At 40.1% G+C, this 23505-nt stretch overlaps 1 protein-coding gene across 3 annotated transcripts in view; it reads left to right on the forward strand.

Moving 5' to 3' along the window:
• The window catches only part of DDX46 (DEAD-box helicase 46), a 71291-nt gene extending 51739 nt beyond the window's left edge, over window positions 1-19552 (forward strand). Inside the window, exons 17-23 of one of the 3 annotated variants that reach the window (XM_054489013.2) lie at window positions 1398-1535; window positions 1876-2025; window positions 6622-6795; window positions 7685-7903; window positions 9211-9355; window positions 17278-17351; window positions 19002-19552. In XM_054489013.2, the coding sequence (XP_054344988.1) occupies window positions 1398-1535; window positions 1876-2025; window positions 6622-6795; window positions 7685-7903; window positions 9211-9355; window positions 17278-17351; window positions 19002-19049 (948 nt within the window). In that variant the 3' untranslated portion in view covers window positions 19050-19552. Of the gene's footprint in view, window positions 1-1397; window positions 1536-1875; window positions 2026-6621; window positions 6803-7684; window positions 7904-9210; window positions 9356-17277; window positions 17352-19001 lie in introns of those variants that run through there. The other 2 variants (XM_054489012.2, XM_054489014.2) reach the window with 2 other exon arrangements.
• The last annotated feature ends 3953 nt before the right edge of the window (window positions 19553-23505 follow it).

The following is a 23505-nucleotide window of genomic DNA, read 5'->3' on the forward strand; positions in this document are numbered from 1 at the left end:
GAAACCCTGTTTCTACTAAAATAAAAAATTAGCTGGGCGTGGTGGCATATGCCTGTAATCCGAGCTACTCGGGAGGCTGAGGCAGGAGAATAGCTTGAACCCGGGAGGCAGAGGTTGTGATGAACCGAGATTGCACCATTGCACTCCAGCCTGGACAGCAGGAGCAAAACTCTTGTCTCAAAAAAAAAAAAAAAAAAAATCACAACAGTTGACTGTTTGGGTCAGATTGTTTTTTTGGTTTTGTTTTTTACATTTTTGTGGAGATGTGGTCTTGCCATTTTCGCCCAGGCTGGCCTCAAACTCCTAGGCTCAAGCTATCTTTCCACCTCTGCCTCCCCAAGTGCTGGGATTACAGGTGTGAGCCATTGCACCCAGCAAGGTCAGATTGTTTTGTGAAGACAGCAAACTCTAGCGAGACTCCATCTCAAAAAAAAAAAAAAAGGAAAAACAAAAAACAAAATCAATAGGTATGACCACACAATTGTGCATTTGTGTAAAATTACATATGTTTCTTTTTATTTTATTATTTTTTTTTGAGACGGAGTTTCACTCTTGTCACCCAGGCTGGAGTGCATTGGCGCCATCTCACACTCACTGCAACCTCCATCTCCCAGGATCAAGTGATTCTCCTGCATCAGCCTCCCAAGTAGTTGGGATTACAGGCGTGCACCACCACACTTGGCTAATTTTTTTGTGTTTTTAGTAGAGATGGGGTTTCACTATGTTGGTCAGGCTGGTCTCGAACTTCTGACCTCAAATGATCCACCCCCTGCCCCTTGGCCTCACAAAGTGCTGGGATTACAGACGTGAGCCACTGTGTCCAGCCAATTGCATATATTTCTACCTCTGTGTAAAGAAATTAGAAATTTTCTAGTTTGCTTGTGTTATTTTAAAATATTAGACTTGGGCCAGGCACAGTGGCTCGTGCCTGTAATCCCAGCACTTTGGGAGGCCAAGGCGGGCGGATCACCTGAGGTCAGGAATTTGAGACCAGCCTGGCCGACATGGTGAAACCCCGTCTCTAGTAAAAATACAAAAATTAGCCGGGTATAGTGGCAAGTGCCTATAATCCCAGCTACTCGGGAGGCTGAGGCAGGAGAATCACTTGAACCCGGGAGGCAGAGGTTGCAATGAGCCAAAACTGTGCCACTGCACTCCAGCCTGGACAACAGAGCGAGACTCCATCTCAGAAAAATAAAAAACAAACAAACAAAAAATTAAACTTGGATATTTCACTTTGAACCATTAAGTAATTTAGTAAGACTCTTTCGTGGCTTTTAAAATTCTATAGTTAATGTTGTCAATCTCGAGGATTTATTAGGTGGATCAGATTTTTGTGATCTAAGTAGATCCATCTTGTTAGTGTCTAATAATTGCACTTTTTCATCATTCATTAGGGTTATGCTTATACTTTTATCACAGAGGATCAAGCTCGCTATGCTGGTGACATAATTAAAGCTCTTGAATTGTCAGGGACTGCAGTACCTCCTGATTTAGAGAAACTGTGGAGTGATTTCAAAGATCAACAGAAAGCTGTGAGTTTTTTAACCCATGTTACTCTTCTAGAAATCATTAATGTGACTAAACCTGGATTATTTAATTCTTGGAAATCTTTTTTATTTAACATTTGGAAATTTTGGTAGGACTATTTTTATTTCTCTCTAGAGGGAAAAATGAGTGAAAGCTAAAATCCTATCTTATTCTTGAACTTAGTATTTTGTGGTGTCTATGTAGAGCTCTTAGTTTATCTTACATGCTAGATGAAGTGTTTTTATTACATTGACATACACCACCTTGAAAAATATTTAATTAGTATGAATTCCTAAACATTAAAGTTTTTACTATGAGATTAACTTTGTTTTCTTTTTTTGAAAGGAGGGGAAAATAATTAAAAAGAGTAGTGGATTCTCTGGTAAGGGATTCAAGTTTGATGAAACAGAACAAGCTTTGGCTAATGAGAGGAAGAAGTTACAAAAAGCAGCTCTTGGTCTGCAGGATTCAGATGATGAGGATGCTGCAGTTGATGTAAGTACTGTTATTCTCTTATTCTTAATTGAAGCAGTTATTTCTTTTGTACTGGAGGTCTTGCCATATGGTTATCAAGATAGACAATCATTGGAAACCTTCTTTACAAGAGGTTGGTTCCAGAACAGTTTTGGAAAATCTGCGTACTACATACCAATACCCCTCCTCTCAATATATAGACCACTTATTAGCACTTCAAAGGATGTGAAAAGTCTTTTTTTTTTTTTTTTTTTTGCGATGGGAGTCTGGCTGTGTCACCCAGGCTGGAGTACGGTGGTGTGGTCTCCAATCACTGTAACCTCCGCCTCCTGGGTTCAAGCAATTCTCCTGCCTCAGCCTCCTGAGTAGCTGGGATTACAGGCATCCACCACCACACCTGGCTAATTTTTGTATTTTTAGTAGAGACGGGGTTTCACCCTCTTGCCCAGGCTGGTCTCAGACTCCTGACCTCAAGCGATCCCCTTTCCTCGGCCTCCCAAAGTGCTGGGATTACAGGCGTGAGCCACCTCGTCTGGCCATGGATGTGAAAAGTCTTTAACGAATCTTGTTTAACTTTGTTAAACCCAGAAATTCCCCAACATACCTGATCTCAGAACACTTTTGGACATATCATGTTAAACAAGTTCAGAAAATAATTTTGGAAATCAGAAATTCAATCTGATCTTATCATTAGGAAATTGACTCCAAGAAAAGATGTTAGGTCCAGGACCACAGTGGGAGTTAACACAGTCAGGACCAGAACCCAGTTGTTGTATTAACCTTAAGCCATTTCTTTCTAGGATACCATACTAGCTCAAAAAATTAGCCGGGCGTGTCTTGCTCTGTCACCCAGGCTGGACTGCAGTGTCGTAATCTCAGCTCACTGCAACCTCTGCCTCCCGGGTTCAAGCGATTCTCCTGTTTCAGCCTCCTGAGTAGCTGGGATTACAGGCACCTACCACCACACCCGGCTGATTTTTGTATTTTTAGTAGAGATGGGGTTTCACCATATTGGCCAGGCTGGTCTCAAACTCCTGACCTCAGGTGATCCACCCGCCTTGGCCTCCTGTAGTGCTGGGATTATAGGTGTGAGCCACTGTGCCTGGCCAATAAAGTCTTTTTTTTTTTTTTTTTTTTTTTTTTTGAGATGGAGTCTCGCTCTGTCACCAGGCTGGAGTGTGGAGTGCAGTGGCTCGATCTTGTCTCACTGCAACCTCCGCCTCTCAGGTTCAAGCGGTTCTCCTGCCTCAGACTCCCAAGTAACTGGGATGACAGTCACGCGCCACCATGCTTGGCTAATTTTTTTTGTATTTTTACTAGAGACAGGGTTTTATCATGTTGGCCAGGATGATCTTGATCTCTTGACTTCGTGATCCACCCGCCTCGGCCTCCCAAAGTGCTCGGATTACAGGCGTGAGCCACCACACCTGGCCAAATTTCATTTTTTAAATTTATTTGTTACCATGTAACAAATCAAAACTTAGCAGGTTAAAGCAATAAACACTTATTATCACATAGTTCCTTATGGTCAGGAAATCAGGAGCAGTTTAGTCAGGTAGTTCTGGCTTAGGCGCTCATGAGATTGCAGTCATCTGCAGGCTTGACTGTTGCTGGATGATCTGCTTCCAACATCATTCACTTTGATGTAGATAGGATGCCTCAGTTCTTCACCTCTTTGCCTGTCCTTACCCACATGGCAGCTGGTTTTCCCCACAGTAAGTGATCCAAGAGAGCAAAGAGAAAGCTTTAGTGCTTTTTATGACTAGTCTCTGAAATTACACTCTGTCACTTCCACTTTATTCTTTGTGGGGTTTTTTTTGTCTTGTTTTGTTTTGTTTTGGTAACAGAGTCTGACTCTGTTGCCCAGGCTGGAGTGTAGTGGTGCGAACTCAGCTCACTGCAGCCTCTGCCTCCTGGGCTCAAGCGATCTTCCCACCTCAGCCTCTTGAGTAGCTGGTACTATAGGTGCACCACCATGCCCTGTTAATATATATTTTAAAATGTTTTTTTTAGAGGCGAGGTCTCACTATGTTGCCTAGGTTGGTCTGAAATTCCTGGGCTCAAGTGATCCTCCTGCCTCAGCCTCCCAAAGTGATGGTATTATAAACATGAGCCACCATGCCCAGCCCACTTTCTTCTATTAGAAGGAAGTCATTAAGTCCAGCCCACACTCAGGAAAAAAGACTATTAAATAATTTGTAGCCATGTTTTAAAAACATCTGTCACTTTTTGACATTATGGTAGTTTCCTCTTTTCTGTGGTTTTAGTTGCCATAGGTTAACCACAGTCTGAAACTATTAGAGTATTTTGAGACCACATTCATATAACTTTTATTATAGTATATTGTTATAATTGTCCTATTTTATTGTTGTTAATCTCTTAACTGTACCTAATTTATAAATTAAACTTTATCATAGGTATGTATGTATAGGAAAAAACAGTGTGGTATTATCTGTGTTTTTAGGCATCCACTGGGGTTCTTGGAATGTATTCCATGTATAAAGGGAAAACTGCAGTATTTTTAACTGTTTTTTAAAATCTTGTGATAAAATACGGTAATTGTTTCTTCGGGTGTTAAAGTAATATATAATTTTATGAAAAATATAAACAGTACTTAACACGAATAAAATCAAAAGTAAGGTTAGCTCTACCAGCTAGCATTGTATACTTCCCCCTTTCCTGATTTTATGAATTTGTTCAGATTGTAATACCATGAATGCTATTTAATTTAAAAAAGTTTTACTCAGGTAAATGTTGAGTTTTAAAACTAGTTGATAACTAACCCCCTGTTGGTGTTTTTTTGGGGTTTTGTTTTGTTTTGTTTTTATGAGACAGGATCTCACTCCATCAACCAGGCTGGAGTAAAGTGGCGTGATCTTGGCTCACTGTAGCCTCAACCTCCTGGGCTCAGGTGATTCTCCACCTCAGCCTTCTGAATATCTGGGACTACAGGCATGTGCCACCATGCCTGGCTAACTTTTATATTTTTTGTAGAGACAAGGTTTCGCCATGTTGCCCAGGCTGGTCTTGAACTCCTGGGCTCAAGTAATCTTCCTGCCTTGGACTCTCAAAATGCTGGGATTATAGGCAGAAGCTACTGTGCCTGGCCATAACTAAAACCCTTTAATAGGTAATAAATGTTTTAAGAAGAATCTAAGGCTGGGTGTGGTGGCTCATGGCCTGTAATCCCAACACTTTGGAAGGCCATGTTGGGAGGATAGCTTGAGCCCAGGAGTTCAAGACCCTCCTAGACAACACAGTGAGACCCCGTCTCTATAAAAGCGTTTTTAAAAATTAGCTGGATGTGATAGTGCACGCTGTGGTCCTAGCTACTTGGGAGGCCGAGGTGTGAGGAACCCTCGAGCCTGGGAGTTAAAGGCGACCCTGTCTCCAAAAAATATAAAAGCTAAATGGACTGTTTTTATTTTAGTAAAAGAGCTTTGTAAATTAACCAATTAATTTTTAAGCCCTAAATAAGCTTTTCTGTGCATTTGAGATCTAGAAGATACAGCTTTATTAATCTAATCTAAATTTCTGAAGGGGGCTTGTATTTCTGTAATCAGTGATATCAGTAGTCATTGTTGGGCAAAGGGCATTTTTTAAAAGAAATGCATATAGCAGGCTGGGCGCGGTGGCTCACACCTGTAATCCCAGCACTTTGGGAGGCCAAGGTGGGCGGATCACGAGGTCAGGAGATTGAGACCATCCCGGCTAACATGGTGAAACCCCATCTCAACTAAAAATACAAAAAATTAGCCGGGTGTGGTGGCAGGCACCAGTAGTCCCAGCTACTCAGGAGGCTGAGGCAGGAGAATGGCTTGAACCCGGGAAGCGGAGCTTGCAGTGAGCTGAGATGGCACGCCATTGCACTCCAGCCTGGGAGACAGAGCGAGACTCTGTCTTAAAAAAAAAAAAAAAAAGAAATTCACCTAGCAGTAGGGCTCATGTGACTCCTGTCAAAGCGGAGCTTTCATCATTGCGCTTGCCTTGGTCGGGAAACAGCCTGCATTTCTTTCCTTTCTTGATTCAAAGGAATAAGGGAATAAGCGTTTTCTGGTTCAGTTACCCAGTTTTTAAGGCAAATCGAATTGGATTTTGTGGGTTGGGAAGAGTTTTGAGAGCTTTGCCTTAGGAACATGTTATACCACTCCCTCTGAGAATTATTGACTATATTTTTAGTTGGCCACTGACCTTGAGTTATAGTCCTTCTTCCAGCCTCTTTCATTGCAGTATAATTTGGTCTCAAGGCCTGAGCCCTGGGGCAAGTCAGCTGCATTGTATTGGCTGTTCTGTCTGGAAAGCAGATGTTTCCTCATTTATTGAACAGGGATGAAGTTTCTGGTCCTCTCAGGAGTCTGATGACATGGTTCATACAATGTTGTTTCTCTGTTTTCTATTTTTCTCCCCACCATAGACAACTGATTTTTTAAATGAAATGTGACTTTTAACAAATAGGTGATATATTTTCCCATGGATCTGTGTAGTAGGATTTGTGTAAATATAACTATCTGATTCCAACCTTTTGGTGGAAACATTCCTTATTTATTTCTGTAGAATAACTTAATTTGGTATTTCTAATTCAGTTTTTTACTAGTTCTTTTTTTCCTTTTGATCTAGATTGATGAGCAAATTGAAAGCATGTTTAATTCAAAGAAGAGAGTAAAGGATATGGCTGCTCCTGGAACATCAAGTGTTCCTGCTCCAACTGCAGGAAATGCTGAGAAATTAGAAATTGCTAAGAGATTGGCTCTTAGAATCAATGCCCAGAAGAATTTGGGCATCGAGTCTCAGGTATTAAGTAATTTGTTCCAAGTCTCAGTCAATACTTTTAAGAAGTTCTTTGATTTTACTTTTCAGGAATTATGTTGAGCACAAGTAAATAAGTTGTCCTAGACATTGAGTCTGTGAGAATTTAACATTCTCAATACAGAATTTTTTGATCGTTGCATTTGGATGATTTCTCTGGTGCTATTAACTGAGGACTTTATGTCTATTCTAGAATTTCTAACTGTTAGCCATAGGTAGTTTTATAGGGTAGTATTCTGATGAGTCTTAACAAAATCTTAAAGATGTATTAATAATTCTCTTTTTCTTTATCTGCTTTTATTGGGCACACAACTCCCTGGATATACAAACACCCAGTTACATGACTCAAATTAATATGGTCTTAAACAGTGGAGAAATGTGATTTTTAAATATTTCACGTTATCTTTTTCTTGGAAGCTTACTTGTTATTTTGAAGCTTTTGAGGCAGTCATTATAATGTTTGTAATGTTGGGTTGGGTCATAGAGATGAAGGAGCTCAGTGATGGTAGTAGTACAAACATTCAAATTTGGAGTAAACTCCTAGGAATTAGAGTATGCAAATGATTTTGGAAATATTTACTGTGTCTGACATCAAGAGTTAGCTAATTATCAACTATATCTGTATGATCTAGTAGAATATTTAATAGAGAGTTGAATGTTCTCCAGTTTTCTTATACACAAGGAGGTACATTAAACTACATTATAAATATATATTGCTAAATCACACATATCAATGAGACTATGCATTAGAAAGGTGTTTATTTATTAAACTTGCATATAAAGTTAGTAGCTTTTCAAAGAATAATTTGTGGTGTGGTCCCTACTCTTGTCTCTGCCCTCATTTGAGATTTAACTAAGTCTTCTTTAACTACAGGATGTGATGCAGCAGGCCACCAATGCAATTCTTAGAGGTGGCACCATTCTGGCTCCCACTGTTTCTGCAAAAACCATTGCAGAACAACTTGCTGAAAAGATCAATGCCAAGCTCAATTATGTGCCTTTAGAGAAACAAGAAGAAGAGAGACAGGATGGTGGACAGAATGAGTCTTTTAAGAGATATGAAGAAGAATTAGAGATCAATGACTTCCCACAGGCAAGTAACAGGTTTAAACCTTTTTTTATTGTGAAGTAGAAACTCTTCTTTGGAGGAAAAATCTCATCTGTAAAACCCATGAACATTTTAATAACTCCTTCACTCTTCACCTAAATGGAGGATATAACAATAGAAATTTGATTTTTATGAGTATGTTCAAGGTACCTTAGGATCTAAATGAACTTATGATGCAGGTATGTATTAATAATGATCTTTGTTTTCTTTGTTTGTTTGTTGTTGTTTTTTTTTGAGATGGACTTTTGCTCTTACCGCCTAGGCTGGAGTACAATGGTGTGATCTCGGCTCACCTCAACCTCTGCCTCCCGGGTTCAAGCGATTCGCCTCCCTCAGCCTCGCGAGTAGCTGGGATTACAGGCATGCACCACCATGCCCAGCTTATTTTTGTATTTTTAGTAGAGACGGGGTTTCACCATGTTGTTCAGGCTGGTCTTGAATTCCCGACCTCAGGTCATCTGCCCGCCTCGGCCTCCCAAAGTGCTGGGATTACAGGCATGCACCACCATGCCTGGCTAATTTTTCTGTTTTTAGTAGAGATGGGGTTTCTCCATGTTGGTCAGGCTGGTCTCGAACTCCCAACCTCAGGTGATCCACCCACCTTAGCCTCCCAAAGTGCTGGAATTACAGGCGTGAGCCATCACGCCTGGCCAATAATGATCTCAATATTGACCATAGGGCCCGGTGAGGTGGCTCACGCCTGGAATCCCAGCACTTTGGGAGACTAAGGCGGGTGGATCACTTGAGGTCGGGAGGTTGAGACCAGCCTGACCAACATGGTGAAACCCCGTCTCTACTAAAAATACAAAAATAAGCTGGGCATGGTGGCGCATGCCTGTAATCCCAGCTACTCGGGAGGCTGAGGGAGGAGAATCGCTTGAACCTGGGAGGCGGAGGTTGCGGTGAGCCAAGATTGCACCATTGTACTCCAGCCTGGGCAAAAAGAGTGAAACTCCGTCTCAAAAGAAAATATATATATACGTATACATATATATATATACACGTATATATATGTATATGTATACATATACACACACACACACACACACACACACACACACACACACACACACACACACACACACACACACACACACACACACACACACACACACACACACACACACACACACACACACACACACACACACACACACACACACACACACACACACACACACACACACACACACACACACACCCCCATAATATATCAGCCAGCCTAGTCAGCACGCCTGGATTTTTTTATCCTGTTATGAAGTGATTTTTCTTTTCCTTACCTTTTCTTTTAGACTGCTAGGTGGAAAGTTACCTCTAAGGAAGCTCTGCAGAGAATCAGTGAATACTCTGAAGCCGCAATTACAATCAGAGGAACCTACTTCCCTCCTGGCAAAGAACCCAAGGAAGGCGAGCGGAAGATTTACTTGGCAATTGAAAGTATGTACTGTTAGTTCTGTTTCAGTCTTGCATTTAGATCAAGGTTGATGTAGATGTAATAAACGCAAAGAGCATGTGAGGTCAATTCTAGAGAAAACTGAAAGTAAGGAACACCTCTGAAAAAAAAATCTTATGACAATTGAGGTCTTTATATAGAAGAATTTCAGTACATATGCAAAGATAAATGATCTGTTTGCGAGACTCAGTTTTGGCAATTTAGTCAAATTTGAAAATTAAAAGAAAACTTACATTTTAAGGACTGACCTGTTTATGCTTCTAGTAAGTGGAATATTCTGGCCTAAGTTTAGTTTGGAAAGTAAATCAAGTGTATTAGTCCACTTAATGAATGTTTATCTAGGCAAATATTGCCTGTGAAATTATGCCCATGAAAGTTTATACCTTTAACAAAATAACAAGTAGACAATGCCACAACGTAATGGATATAAATAATACATCATCTAACAGCAGTCAGGTTTGGTTTTTAACTTTATTTCATACATTCATGAATGAATTCATTCCAGAGGCAATTTCCATCTTTCTTTATTTTGAGACAGGGTCTTATTTTGTCCGGCTGGAGCGCAGTGGTGCAATCTGAGCTCACTGTAGCCTCAACGTCCTGGGCTCAAGTGATCCTCCCACCTCAACACCCCCAAGTAGCTGGGACTACAGGAACATGCCACCACACCTGACTTATTTTTTTGTCTTTTTTGTAGAGACAGGGTTGTGTTTTGGTGCCCAGGCCGGTCTCAAACTCCTGAGCTCAAGGGACCCGCCCCCGCTCAGCCTCCGAAAGTGCTAGGATTGCAGGCATGAGCCAATGTGCCCAGCCTATTTTGTTTTTTGTGATGTGTTACTCTACTGCATAGTAGGACACCCTGTCACACTTTATTTATGTTTTTGATTTTTGTTTTGTTTTGTTTTGCTTTTTCCCCCGAGATGGAGTCTTGCTCTGTTGCCCAGAGCTGGAGTACAATAGCGCGATCTTGGCTCACTGCAACCTCCACCTCCCGGGTTCAAGCAGTTCTCCTGCCTCAGCCTCCCGAGTAGCTGGGATTACAGGCATGCACCACCATGCCTGGCTCATTTTCGTGTTTTTAGTAGAGACGGGGTTTCACCATGCTGGCCTGGCTGGTCTCAAACTCCTGACCTCATGGTCCGCCCGCCTTGGTCTCCCAAAGTTCTGGGATTACAGGCATGAGCCACTGCGCCCAGCCCACTTTATTTATGTTTAATCCGAACATCTTTGTTATTGATATTTTAAGTGGTTTTTGTTTTTGTTTTCTGACATCATGTGAAATGGAAGCAAGACAGAACTAGACTGCTAGATAATAGAACCATCTGTTCTGGCTTCATTTCCTTGACACCATAGCATTGTTGTCAGTACAGGGTTTAGCACTATATCGCCCAGGCTGGAGTGCAATGGCACGATCTTGGCTTACTGCAACCTCCGCCTCCAGGGTTCACGCGATTCTCATGCCTCAGCCTCCTGGGTAGCTGGGACCACAGGCATGTGCTACCATACCTGGCTAATTTTTGTATTTTTGGGTAGAGATGGGGTTTCACCATGTTGGCCAGGCTAGACCTCTTACTTTTTGATTGTACTGTTTCCATTTGGAACTATTTTTAAAATCTGTAGCAGTCTTTTGCTATTTAGGACTTACATTGAGGTAAAATTCAAGTAACAAAAGTTTGTCCATTTTAACCGTTAAAAATGTACAGTTCAGTCTTCAGTACCTTCGCGAAACTTAAACAGGATTCAGTGAAAGCAGTGCTTAGAGAGAAATTTCTAGCTGTGAATGCCTGCATTATAAAAGATCTCAGTTACTGCCTTTTTTGTGTCAGAGTAATCTTTTCTTTTCTGGTTTTTTTTTTTTGAGACAAAAGTCTCACTATGTCATCTAGGCTGGAGTGCAGTGGCACGATCTCGACTCACTGCAACTCCCACCTCCTGGGTTCAAGTAATTCTCATGCCTCAGCCTCCTGAGAGGCTAAGATTACAGGCGCCGCCCCACCACGCCTAGCTAATTTTCGTTTTTTTTTTTTTTTGTGAGACAGAGTCTTGCTCTGTTGCCCAGGCTAGAGTGCAGTGGCGCGATCTCGGCGCACTGCCAGCTCCGCCTCCCGGGTTCACACCATTCTCCTGCCTCAGCCTCCCAAGTAGCTGGGACTACAGGTGCCTGCCACCACGCCCGGCTAATTTTTTTTTTTTTTTGTATTTTTAGTAGAGACAGGGTTTCACCATGTTAGCCAGGATGGTCTCGATCTCCTGACCTTGTGATCCACCCGCCTCGGCCTCCCAAAGTGCTGGGATTACAGGTGTGAGCCACTGCGCACGGCCAATTTTTGTATTTTTAGTAGAGACGAGGTTTCACCATGTTGGTCAGGCTGGTCTCAAACTCCTGACCTCAGGTGATCCACCTGCCTCGGGCTCCCAAAGTGCTGGGATTACAGGCATGAGCCACTGCGCCCTGCCGTGTTAAAGTAATATTTTCTTGTGTGCCATTTTGATTTGCTCGTTTCTCGGTTTTTTTTTTTTTTTTTTTTTTTTTTTTTTTGAGAGGGAGTCTAGCTCTGTCACCAGGCTGGGATGCAGCGGCGCAGTTTTGGCTCACTGCAACCTCTGCCTCCCGGGCTTAAGCGATTCTACTGCCTCAGCCTCCCGAGTAGCTGGGACTACAGGCATGCACCACCACGCCCAGCTAATTTTTGTATTTTCAGTAGACATGGGGTTTCACCATGTTGGCCAGGATGGTCTCAATCTCCTGACCTCATGATCTGCCTGCCTTGGCCTCCCAAAGTGCTGGGATTACAGGCATGAGCCACCATGCCCGGCCTTCTTGTTTCTTTTGCTATATGTATTTTTAGGTTTTTTTGTTTGTTTGTTTGTTTGTTTTTGAGATGGAGTCTCACTCTGTTGCCCAGGCTGGAGTGCAATGGCACAGTCTCATCTCATTGCAACCTCCACCTCCCGGGTTCAAGGAGTTCTCCCTTGGCCTCCCTAGTAGCTGGGATTACAGACGCATGCCTGGCTACTTTTATTTTTAGTAGAGATGGGGTTTCACCACGTTGGCCAGGCTGTTCTTGACCTCCTAACCTCAGGTGAACTGCCTACCTCAGCCTCCCAAAGTGCAGGGATTACAGGCCTGAGCCACCGTGCCCAGCCAGGTATTTTCTTAGCGGTTACTCAGTGGATTGCAATTAATATCTTAATTCATAACAACATAGTTCAATTAATGCCAACTTAGTTTTAATACTATACAAAAATTTTGCTCCTATATAGTCCCATCTATTTTTTTGTTGTTATTGACACAAAATTCCTGTATACCTTTTTCTAAGAGACAGGGTCTTGATCTGTCACTCAGGCTGGAGTGCAAAGGTGAGATTATAGTTTACTGCAGCTTCAAACTCCAGGGTTCAAGTGATCCTCTATCCTTAGCCTCCTGAATAGCTAGGACCACAGGCCTGTGCCACCATGCCTGGCTAGTGAAAAAAATTTTTTTTTCTAGAGACAGGGTCTTGCTATGTTACAGTCTAGGCTTGTCTTGACCTCCTGGCTTCACGTGTACTCCCACATTGGCCTCCCAAACCTGCTCATCTTTTTTTGAGACAGAGTCTTGTTCTGTCACCTGTCCTGGAGTGCAGTGACCCAGTCACAGCTCAAGCAAGCCTCCCACCTCAGCCCCCCATTTAGCTGGGACCACAGGTGTATGCCACTATGTCCAGCTAAATTTTTGTATTTTTTGTAGAGATGGGTTTTCACTATGTTGCCCAGACTGTTCTTGAACTCCTGGGCTCAAGTGATCCTCCTGCCTCAGCCTCCCAAAGTGATGGGATTACAAACATGAGCCACCATGCTGGGCCCAGACCTGTACATCTTCATACATTCTGTATTCTTCAACATAGATTCATAATTATTTTATGTAATTTTAAAATCATACAGGAAATAAAGAGAAGCTACGAACTAAAAATAATACTGACTTTTATATTTACTTATGTAGTTATGAGTATTGTTTCCTCATTCAAGTAATCATCTAGGGTTCTTTCACTTCAGTCTGGAGGATTTTCTTTTGTATTTCTTGTAGGGCAGGTATACTAGCAACTAACTCAGGTTTTGTTTATCTGAGAATTTCTTAGTTTCGTCTTTTTTTTGACATGGAGTCTCGCTCTGTCGCCAGGCTGGAGTGCAATGGTGCGATCTTGGCTCACTAAAACCTCTGCCTCCTGGCAGCCTCCCAAGTAGCTGGGATTATAGGCACATGCCACCACACCCAGCTAATTTTTGTATTTTTAGTAGAGATGGGGTTTCAGCATGTTGGCCAGGATGGTCTCTATCTCCTGACCTCGTGATCCTCCTGCCTTGGCCTCCCAAAGTGTTGGGATTACAGGCGAGCGCCACCACGCCCGACAAATACAGCTGTTTGTTTTCCATGTTTTTGCCACTCTATCATTGAGTCATGGTAAGTTTCATACATATTTCTAAATGGCATACAAAGGATGTGTGTCCAGAACTAGGCAAACTACACTTTTTTCTTCATGTTTGTGACTATGAGAAACTGACTTAGATCTATTTGAAGTCAGGTTTAAAAATGGCATCCTTTTGTGTATCCTGAAATACTTTTGGTCTGCCAATGACCCAGTATGTTTCTAACTCATGTGACACTGTTTCTTATTACATAGTGAAATAGGGGTTGCTGACCCCTGGGTCTTCAAGCAGAGAAAACTTAAGCTGTTGTGTTTCTGTAGTTGGAACTGGACAGGTCTTTGCTACTGTGTTAATTAGATCATACAGGCTGAAGACAATGATAGAGGATGTGGCAATAAAACCTTTGGTGTACATGGAGTCAGGATTTTATTTTCTGCTTGAATACATGGGTATCATTTAAGCAAAATTAATATTTTAAATGTTTGCCTTATAAAGAGGTAGGTGAGAGACACGATTATTTGCTTTGAAAAAGGATTCTTTTTGTAATTCATTTATTAATTTAAATGCAGCATTTGCTTGGTATGGTATAATTGATATATCAAATTTCAATTTATGTATAACTTTATCAGAACACATCTCTACTACCAAGTGATGTGAAGTGAGATATTCACTGATTCCACAGCTTCGATGTAGTTTTCCTTTCATCCAGAATGGTTCTGGTCATTTGTCTCCACTGTCAATGTACACTCAGGAAATAACGTCTAATTTTTATAATAATCTAAGCAAGCCTCCCCAGTAAAAAGGCAACTTTATTGAAAGCAAATCTCAAGGATAATCTAGAAATATAATGATAATGGCTGGGCGCGGTGGCTCACGCCTGTAATCCCAGCACTTTGGGAGGCCGAAGCGGGCGGATCACAAGGTCAAGAGTTTGAGACCAGCCTGGCCAACATAGTGAAACCCCATCTCTACTAAATACAAAAATTAGCTGGGCATGGTGGTGGGATCCTGTATCCCAGTTACTCGGGAGGCTGAGGCAAGAGAATCGCTTGGAACCAGAAGGTAGAGGTTGCAGTGAGCTGAGATGGTGCCACTGCACTCCAGCCTGGGCAAAAACAGCGAAACTCTGTCTCAAAAAAAAAAAAAAGAAAAAGAAAAAGAAATATAATGATACTGAGTAAGAGCTAGGGTTTGGTAATTTAAGTGATCTAAAGCTTTTAGAATTTTCAGAGGTAATTAGATTTTTTAAAGGATCATTTAGTTTTTGAAACTCCAAACTCAACTAAACACTAACAGGATGAAAACAGGTGTTGCTACTGTGGAAGGAGCCTAGTGTCATCTGTTTCTAGTTCTGTAATTGGAGGGACCCCACTGCCCGGCTGGCTCCTTGGAGGCTCTGTTTGGCTCAGCAGCTCCAGGCCTCCCACCAGGCAAAGGGAAGGAGAACAGGAAGGACTTACATGCCTAGTCAGCCTGTATAATTTATATAGCCTGTTCTGTGACCCTCTCTTTTTACTAGTGGAGAATCCCTTAAAAGCAGCCAGAGTTGTTTTAGGCCCAATGAAAGGAAATGCCCTTTTTTTCATAGCTGCTTATAAACATATGTAACCTATTACAAGAAGTTACATAAGTCAGAATTTAAACTGGTCCGAATTGTCGGGCTCTGACAAAAGTAGGAAAATTAATTTTCCAGTTAAATCTAGGTGAGAGTGTCATTTTCCTTCTTTTTAAAGTTGCACAAAAATATCAACAAGCTTCACACCAACTCATACCAAGCAACGTGTTTTCCTCCTAAATTCCATTTTTGTTGTAATTTTCAGTCTGACTTTGGTCTTGATTCTTCTGTTTCTCTTCCCTTCCAGCACTCACCTTCCCCACATAGTTTTATACTGTTGTGGTTAGTGGCTAGTGGAGGTATAGGATTTAAATTAGATATGTTGCTATGACTTCATAGCCATATTCTTGGCCTTTTCCTTCCTGTTGTGAAACTGTTTCTGTCTCTCTTTCTAGCTCCGTCTCTGTCTCTCTGGGGACAGAAAAGTTACTCATTTCTAATATGGGGGGAAATTTTCTCGTTTATTGTAAATCTTTCCCTAATTTGTGTTTTTTAAAAATACATGGAATGATAAAAATATAGCTCTCTACATTGCAAACCCAGTCCTCCTTTTATTCTTAGACATTTCAATCTTTAGTCTTCTTTGATTCAGCTCTTTTTCTCTTCTCAGTGTGCAATGTGGTGCCTATCTGTACTTACCTACTCACTGGCATTGTCCATTGGCTCCAGATTCTACCCAGCCTACCCTTGATGGCTCTCTAATCTCTGCCACTTCTAAACTTCTGGTCCGTATTTCCATTGGTCTCATCTATATTTCCAATTGGATGTCTGATGAGCACCTCAGCTACAGCAATTTTAGAATTAAATTTCACCCATTATCACTGTCCAAAAAACACCTGTTTTTCCTCCTGGAATCAATATATTCTTTTATTACTTCTACCTTTTTTCACTTGCCAGCCAGCTCTTAATATCTTAATTTGTTTCTCTTTTTCACTGTTCACATCCCATCAGAAAAAATATCTTGTCCATTCTACCTCAAAAGTGTGCTCTTGTGATGGTATAAATACAATATTGTGAGAGCACTAAGGAAAAAAACACTTAACTGTGCCTTTAAAAGTCAGGAAAAGCTTCCTAAAAGTGGTATTTAAAAGTGAAGTTTGTGAACTACTTCCTTTTCATCCTGTTGTGATATCTTTACAAGTTTGTTTTTCTAGTCTGTAAGCTTTTAAAGAGCATGAATTTGTTCTTTATATGTTAAATGTCTCACAGTATGTGAGAGGTGAGTGCTTAATGTTTATGAAATTGATAACTGTGAATGAATGTCTGCAGCCTACCTCATCCAGTCAGCTATCTTGCTGTGTTCTTTCACACTCCTTTTCCAACCACGCTACGCTTCTTATTCTTCAATAATTAAGCATGCTTGTCTTAACTCTGTACCATTATGCATGTAATTCCCTTTACAAAATACTCTTCTGGTATCTTTCCTCCCTCCAATTGGCTAGTCCTCCTTTCATTTTAAAGATTTTGTTCAGACGAGACCCTTCTGAAACATTTGTAGACTTCAATGAACATCATAAATGTCTAATAAATACTTGCTAAATGAATAAACCAAGGAAGTTATATTTCCCTTTAGCCTTCTCTTACTATCTTCTGAACAAATTGCTAATAGTCTTTTTATTCCACTCTTTTTAATCACCATGCTAGGAACTCTTAACACATAATATGACCTCAGTGGTTACATTTGAAACTCTGAAAGTAATCAAAATAATAAGCAGCTATTATATAATGTGGGTAATGTTCCACCAGGCATTAAATGGCTATCTTGGCAGGCAGTACAGTGTTTCTGAAAGTCACCTACAGTGTTTCTTCCTGGACCTCCGTGATATGGGTAAACACAGTGTAAGTTTAGTAATGTGAATAATATGCTTTCCACTCAATCACCAGGTGCCAATGAACTGGCTGTGCAGAAAGCAAAGGCAGAAATCACCAGGCTCATAAAAGAAGAGCTGATCCGGCTGGTGAGTGAAAACCTTAAAGTTTCGTTTGTTTTGTTTCAATAAGTGTTTTATTGAAATATAAATACAGACAAGTACTCAAATCATAAACATATAGTTTGATGAATTTTCACAAAGTAATAAGCATACCAGGGTAGTCACTACCCAGATCAAGAAATAAAAAACATTACTAATATCCCAGAAGTCTTCTCTGTGTCTATTCTTGTCACTATTCATCTCCATTCATCTCCCCCCAACAAAACCATACCTTGAATTTTTATCTTTTTTTTTTTTTTTTTTTTTGAGACTGAGTCTTGCATTGTCACCCAGGCTGGAGTGCAATGGCACGATCTTGGCTCACTGCAACCTCCGCCTCCTGCGTTCAAGCGATTCTCCTGCCTCAGCCTCCTGAGTAGCTGGGATTACAGGCACACACCACCACATCTGGCTAATTTTTGTATTTTTAGTAGAGATGGTGTTTCACTATGTTGGCAAGGCTGGTCTCAAACTCCTGACCTCATGATTCACCTGCCTTGGCCTCCCAAAGTGCTGGGATTACAGGCGTGAGCCACGGCACCCGGCCGCATATTGTGAATTTTAAAATCATAGATTAGTTTTTCCTGTTTTTGAACTCCACATAAGTGGAATCATATGTTTGCACGTTTTGCATCTAGTTTCCTTCACTCAACATTTTGAGGAGATCGGTCCATGTTATTGCATGTAGCAATAATTCATACATTTTCATGGCCATATAATATTTATATGAATATACAACAATTAATTTATATATTGGATTTGGGGGCTATTCTTATTTTTGGTTTTTATGTATAACACTTCTGTGAACATTATTCCATGTGCGTTTGGTATATATTAGCATGATTTTTTCCTTGGGTATATACCTTGGAGTAGAATTGTTAATTATAGGCTAGGTATTGCTAAATAGTTTTTCAAAGGGTTACATCAATTCACACTCTATCCAGAAGTGTATGAAAATTCCAGTTGTTCTACATATTTCCCAACACATGGTGTTGTCAGTGTCTTTAAACTTGAACAATGACTTAATGTGATTTTGGAAAAAGCCCCTTACAGACTGCCTGTCCAGAGGAGGTAGACATGTCCTTGTGTCTTTAGTGCCAGTTGCAGCTTATAAACACTCCCTACGTGTGTACATTTCCTTTGAAAGGAAACGCTGTCTTTTCTCTAAGTGTAATTCTGAGAGCTTTTCTAAAATTCCCCTCACAGAGCATTCCTTTTTTTGTGGGGAGGTGGGGGTGGTTAGAAGTTTAATGAAAAGAGGGTTCACAAAACAAGAGGGAAAAAGTAAAACAGCTGTTAAATCATGCGCTTAATACTAGTTCACCAAGGAGTGATCGAAAAAAATCTTGTGCCCATAGATGCTACCACCATTAAATTGATTCAAAACATAGTTGTTAAGGAGTAGTTGAGTGAACAGAGAATTCATTAGTTATTGAATAGTTTTTCCTTTCTCAATGCAGTAATATTAACATTTAAAGTTTTAAATAAACAATAGTTTTATAAGTTGGCAAAGGAAATGATCTTAAATATTTCCTTTTGGGTTTGTTTGGTTGGTTGGTTGGTTGGTTGGTTGGTTTTTTTTGTTTGTTTTTTTTGTTTTGCTTTCTCTGATGACATATCTTTTATTTCCTATTACAGCAAAATTCATACCAACCAACAAATAAAGGAAGATACAAAGTCTTATAGACATCCGGAAAAAAGATTTTTACCTGTGCTGGTCTATGATATATGTGACAGTTGCTGTCTGCAGTTTACAATGTATTGTAAATTAAGATTTTTTAAATTCTATCTTGCTGATTTTTTTTAAATATAAGAAACTGGTACTTGGTAAAGAAATCTGTCCGTAAGTACCCCCACAATCCATCAAACTATATTTAAAGCCGGCCTGTTTTCAGAGTATGATGTCCTTTAATGTAAACTTAAATATCAATATTTTAAATGTCCGGATAATATTCTAGAGGTTTAAAAAATGGAAATATTTGAACTTTCTATTGAAGACAATAAAGTACACAAGTCTTTAAGGGGCTATTCACTTTATTGTGTACTTTCAATGAAATTGTTATCATTTCCTAAGAAAAGGTAAAATTCACTATCATATTTTGTGTCCCTGCCTTGAGCTTAAATGTTACATGACTCTGTGGAACAATATGAACTGGATTTAAGAATGTTATAATAGAAGTCTTACAAAATGGGTTGAGAGTTTTTGTTTCAACTTTTATCATCATAAATGGGCAAAAAGTAGTTGGACTAATTTCGGTTTTTATACAAGTAAAGATTTAATAGTATAAGGATTTTTTGCATTTCTTTACACTGAGTGTAAAACTCTACAAAGAGTTTTAGTATTTACTACTTTGAGGTTTCCCTCACAACTTCTGGCTCCATACCTAGCTCCTCTTTTATAATCTTCCTTAAAAGAAAGAGTGTAGCCTATAAATACTAAATATGATACCTTTTCCTTCTAGAAAGTGTTTGTTTATATATCTATACATGTTGTATGTACAAATATCCTACTACTTTTAAACTGATTTTTCTTCAGGATTATTGAATAGGTTGTGAATTTTCTTTCTTAAAAATTGTAAAACATAATGGTACCCAAGTTTTAAACTTAGATGTGCTTCATCTTAGTGAAATTTAATTCACAAGGAATCATAAATTGTATTTTTGAGGCTGGGTGCAGTGACTCACACCTGTATCCCAGCAATTTGGGAGGCCGAGGTGGGCAGATCACTTGAGGTCAGGAGTTCAAGACTAGCCTGGTTAACATGGCGAAACCCTGTCTCTACTAAAAATACAAAAATTAGTCGGCATGGTGGTGGGTGCCTGTAATCCCAGCTACTCAGGAGGCTGAGGCAGAAGAATCTGAGCCAAGATAACACCATTGCACTCCAGCCTGGGCGACAGAGTGAGACTATCTCAAAAATAAATAAATAAATAAATAAATAAATAGTATTTTTGAGCCTTCAAGATACAGTTCCTGAATATTCTAATTTAAATTGTTATAATTGGATTACCTAATATTCTTTTCAAGATTCCTGATGTATTAACTTCATGTTATTGTCACTTTTCAAAAAAGGAATTTTTTCAGGAGTTAAATAAAGTTAGCCTTTTATATCCAAGGGTTTCACACCCACAGATTAAACCAACCACAGATCAAAAATAGAAAAAAAAAAAGAAGAAGAAAAAATAATGTAAAATTTTAAAAATACAGTTTAACAGCTGTAAAACAGTTTTACTATAACATTTACATTGTGTTAAGTATTTTAAGTAATTTAAAGGTTACAGTATACAGGAGGTTAAAGTATACAGGAGGATGTGCATAGGTTATATGCAAATAGCAAGCCATTTCATATAAGAGGCTTGAACATCCGTGGATTTTGGTATAGAGGAGGGGTTTAAGGGGTGTCCTGCAATCAGTCCCCCTCGCATACCAAAGGATGACCGTATATTTCTTAAATGAAGAGACGTTCATTCTTTAAATATTCTTGACTTACAGGTTTTTTTAAAAATAAAAATAAAAGCATACTATAGTTGTAAAAACAAATAATTTTAATAGTATATTCAGTGACTGAAGTGATAGGGAGTATTAATCATTATTTATTCAGTATAAAGTTATTCTTCCTGAAAAAGTAAGATATACCTGGGAAATATTCTTGGATCCTTCACACATCCACTTAATTTCTTGAAGGAAGAAAACAGACAAAAGACATGTAACAACGGAAACAAATAAACCACTTACTGTAAAATTCCAGGAATTGTGGGCTCATTCCCTCCCTCTAGTTTATTTATTTGCTTATCTTTATCACCTAATGGTAGTTTGTTTTCTTTGGTAGAGTATATGGCAGTCCCACATTGATGATAATTGGTGCTCCCTTCATCCAACTGGATCACTTTGAGATTCAGTTTTACATCATTTTAGCATTTTGTTTGTATATCAGTTGTGATGAGCCACTGATAAAATTTTATTCTAAAATGAAACATATTACTTTGTTAGTACATTTTTTAGTGTCACACTGACTTAAAATTTGAATGATGTACAGACTTTGTTTTTTTAATGCAATATGAATATTTGCTCGTTTTCTAAATTCCTTATAAAATAAAATTAATTCGAATTCAGTCTGCACTTTCTTAAAATTATCTTTCCTCGAATGCTTTTTCTTCTGTTTCTCTAATTTTCTTTATATTGGTGAGAGAAGTATTATACTCTGTATTTTTATTTAAAAAATTCTAGCAACTTATTACCCAAAATATTTATAATTCTGTTTCAGAAATGTCTTCCTGAAGAAGGCTCTTAAGTCTTTTATGTTCATTGTATTTAGCGTAAGAGAAACATAGGTGAAATAATAGGTTCATTTACCAGTTGGGGTTTTGCCACAGTGACACTCTTACAAAATGGATATGTAGGCTGGGCGCGGTGGCTCATACCTGTAATCCCAGCACTTTGGGAGGCCGAGGCAGGCAGATCACCTTGGGTAAGGAGTTCAAGACCAGTCTGACCAACACGGAGAGACCCAGTCTCTACTAAAAATACAAAATTAGCCAGGCATGGTGGCGCATGCCTGTCATCTCAGCTACTCGGGAGGCTGAGGCAGGTGAATCGCTTGAACCTGGGAGGCAGAGGTTGCAGTGAGCTGAGATGGCGCCATTGCACTCCAACTTGGGCAAGAAGAGCGAAACTCCGTCTCAAGAAAAAAAAAAAAAAGGGAAAAAAAAAGGATATGTAGAATGAAAGAATAATAGCTAAGTTCTCCCTCACACCTTTTGGACACTTTACTATTTGATATATCTCTTTTTTTTTTTTTTTTTTTTTTTTTTTTTTTGAGACAGAGCCTTGCTCTGTTGCCAGGCTGGATTTGCAGCGTGATCTCGGCACGCTGCAACCTCTGCCTCCCGGGTTCAAGCCATTCTTCTGCCTCAGCCTCCCAAGTAGCTGGGACTACAGGCGTGAGCCACCACACCCAGTTAATTTTTTTGTATTTTTAGTAGAGACGGGGTTTCGCCATGTTGGCCAGGATGGTCTCGGATCTCTGACCTCGTGATCTGCCCACCTTGGCCTCCCAAAGTGCTGGGATTACAGGCACGAGCCACCACGCCCAGCCACTATTTGATTTATTTCATGTCTCATTGGCTTTGTTGGTGTACGCAATGCACATATGACTGCTAATCTTTTGTTTTGTTTTGTTTTGTTTTTGAGACAGAGTCTTGCTCTGTTACCCAGGCTGAAGTGCAGTGGCACAATCTCAGCTCATTGCAACCTCCGCCTCCCAGGTTCAAGCAGTTCTCCTGTCTCAGCCTCCTGAGTAGCTGGGACTACAGGCACGTGCCACGACACCAGTCTAATTTTTTGTATTTTTAGTAGAGATGGGGTTTCACCATGTTAGCCAGGATGGTCTCGATCTCCTGACCTCGTGATCTGCCCACCTCGGCCTCCCAAAGCGCTGGGATTACAGTCATGGGCCCACTGCTCCCGGCCTAATCTTTCTTTTGAGTCAGGCAGTTCCTATGTATAGAATTGGGTTTGTTCGTCTTAAAGGAGAACCAGCTATTGAATACTTAGGATTTATAAATCCCATTCAGCTAGCTGTGAAGTCAGCTTCAAAGTAACAGCAGAATCTTGAGAAGCACAAACTAGAAAGGAAAACCGCCAAAGTTGTAACTCAGTTGTTTCTGACCTCTTTTTACTATTGGAGCCATGCTTTGATTTATAAAGCCATCAGCCAAAGTCCTTTAGTGACAGATTAGCATATTGTTTAAAATAGGAGGTGTGGGGAAATTGTTGTCTAAATGAAGTCTAGTATAAATAGCTACACTTTATTTAGTAAAATGTGCCATTTTGCTACTTTATAGATCATGCTAAGTTCTTTTTTTTTTTTTTTTTTTTTTGAGACGGAGTCTCACTCTTTCGCCCAGGCTGGAGTGTAGTGGTACAGTCTCGGTTCACTGCAACCTCCGCCTCCCAGGTTCAAGTGATTGTCCTGCCATGGCCTCCCAAGTAGCTGGGGTTACAGGTGCTCACCACCATGCCTGGTGAATTTGTATTTTGAATTTGAATAAAAATTTTGAATTTGTATTTTTATGGTAGAGATGGGGTTTCACCATGTTGGCCAGGCTGGTCTCAAACTCCTGACCTCAGGTGATCCACCTG

Source organism: Pongo pygmaeus, chromosome 4 (genome assembly GCF_028885625.2).
Source record: "Pongo pygmaeus isolate AG05252 chromosome 4, NHGRI_mPonPyg2-v2.0_pri, whole genome shotgun sequence".
NCBI classification, from domain to species: Eukaryota; Metazoa; Chordata; class Mammalia; order Primates; family Hominidae; genus Pongo; species Pongo pygmaeus.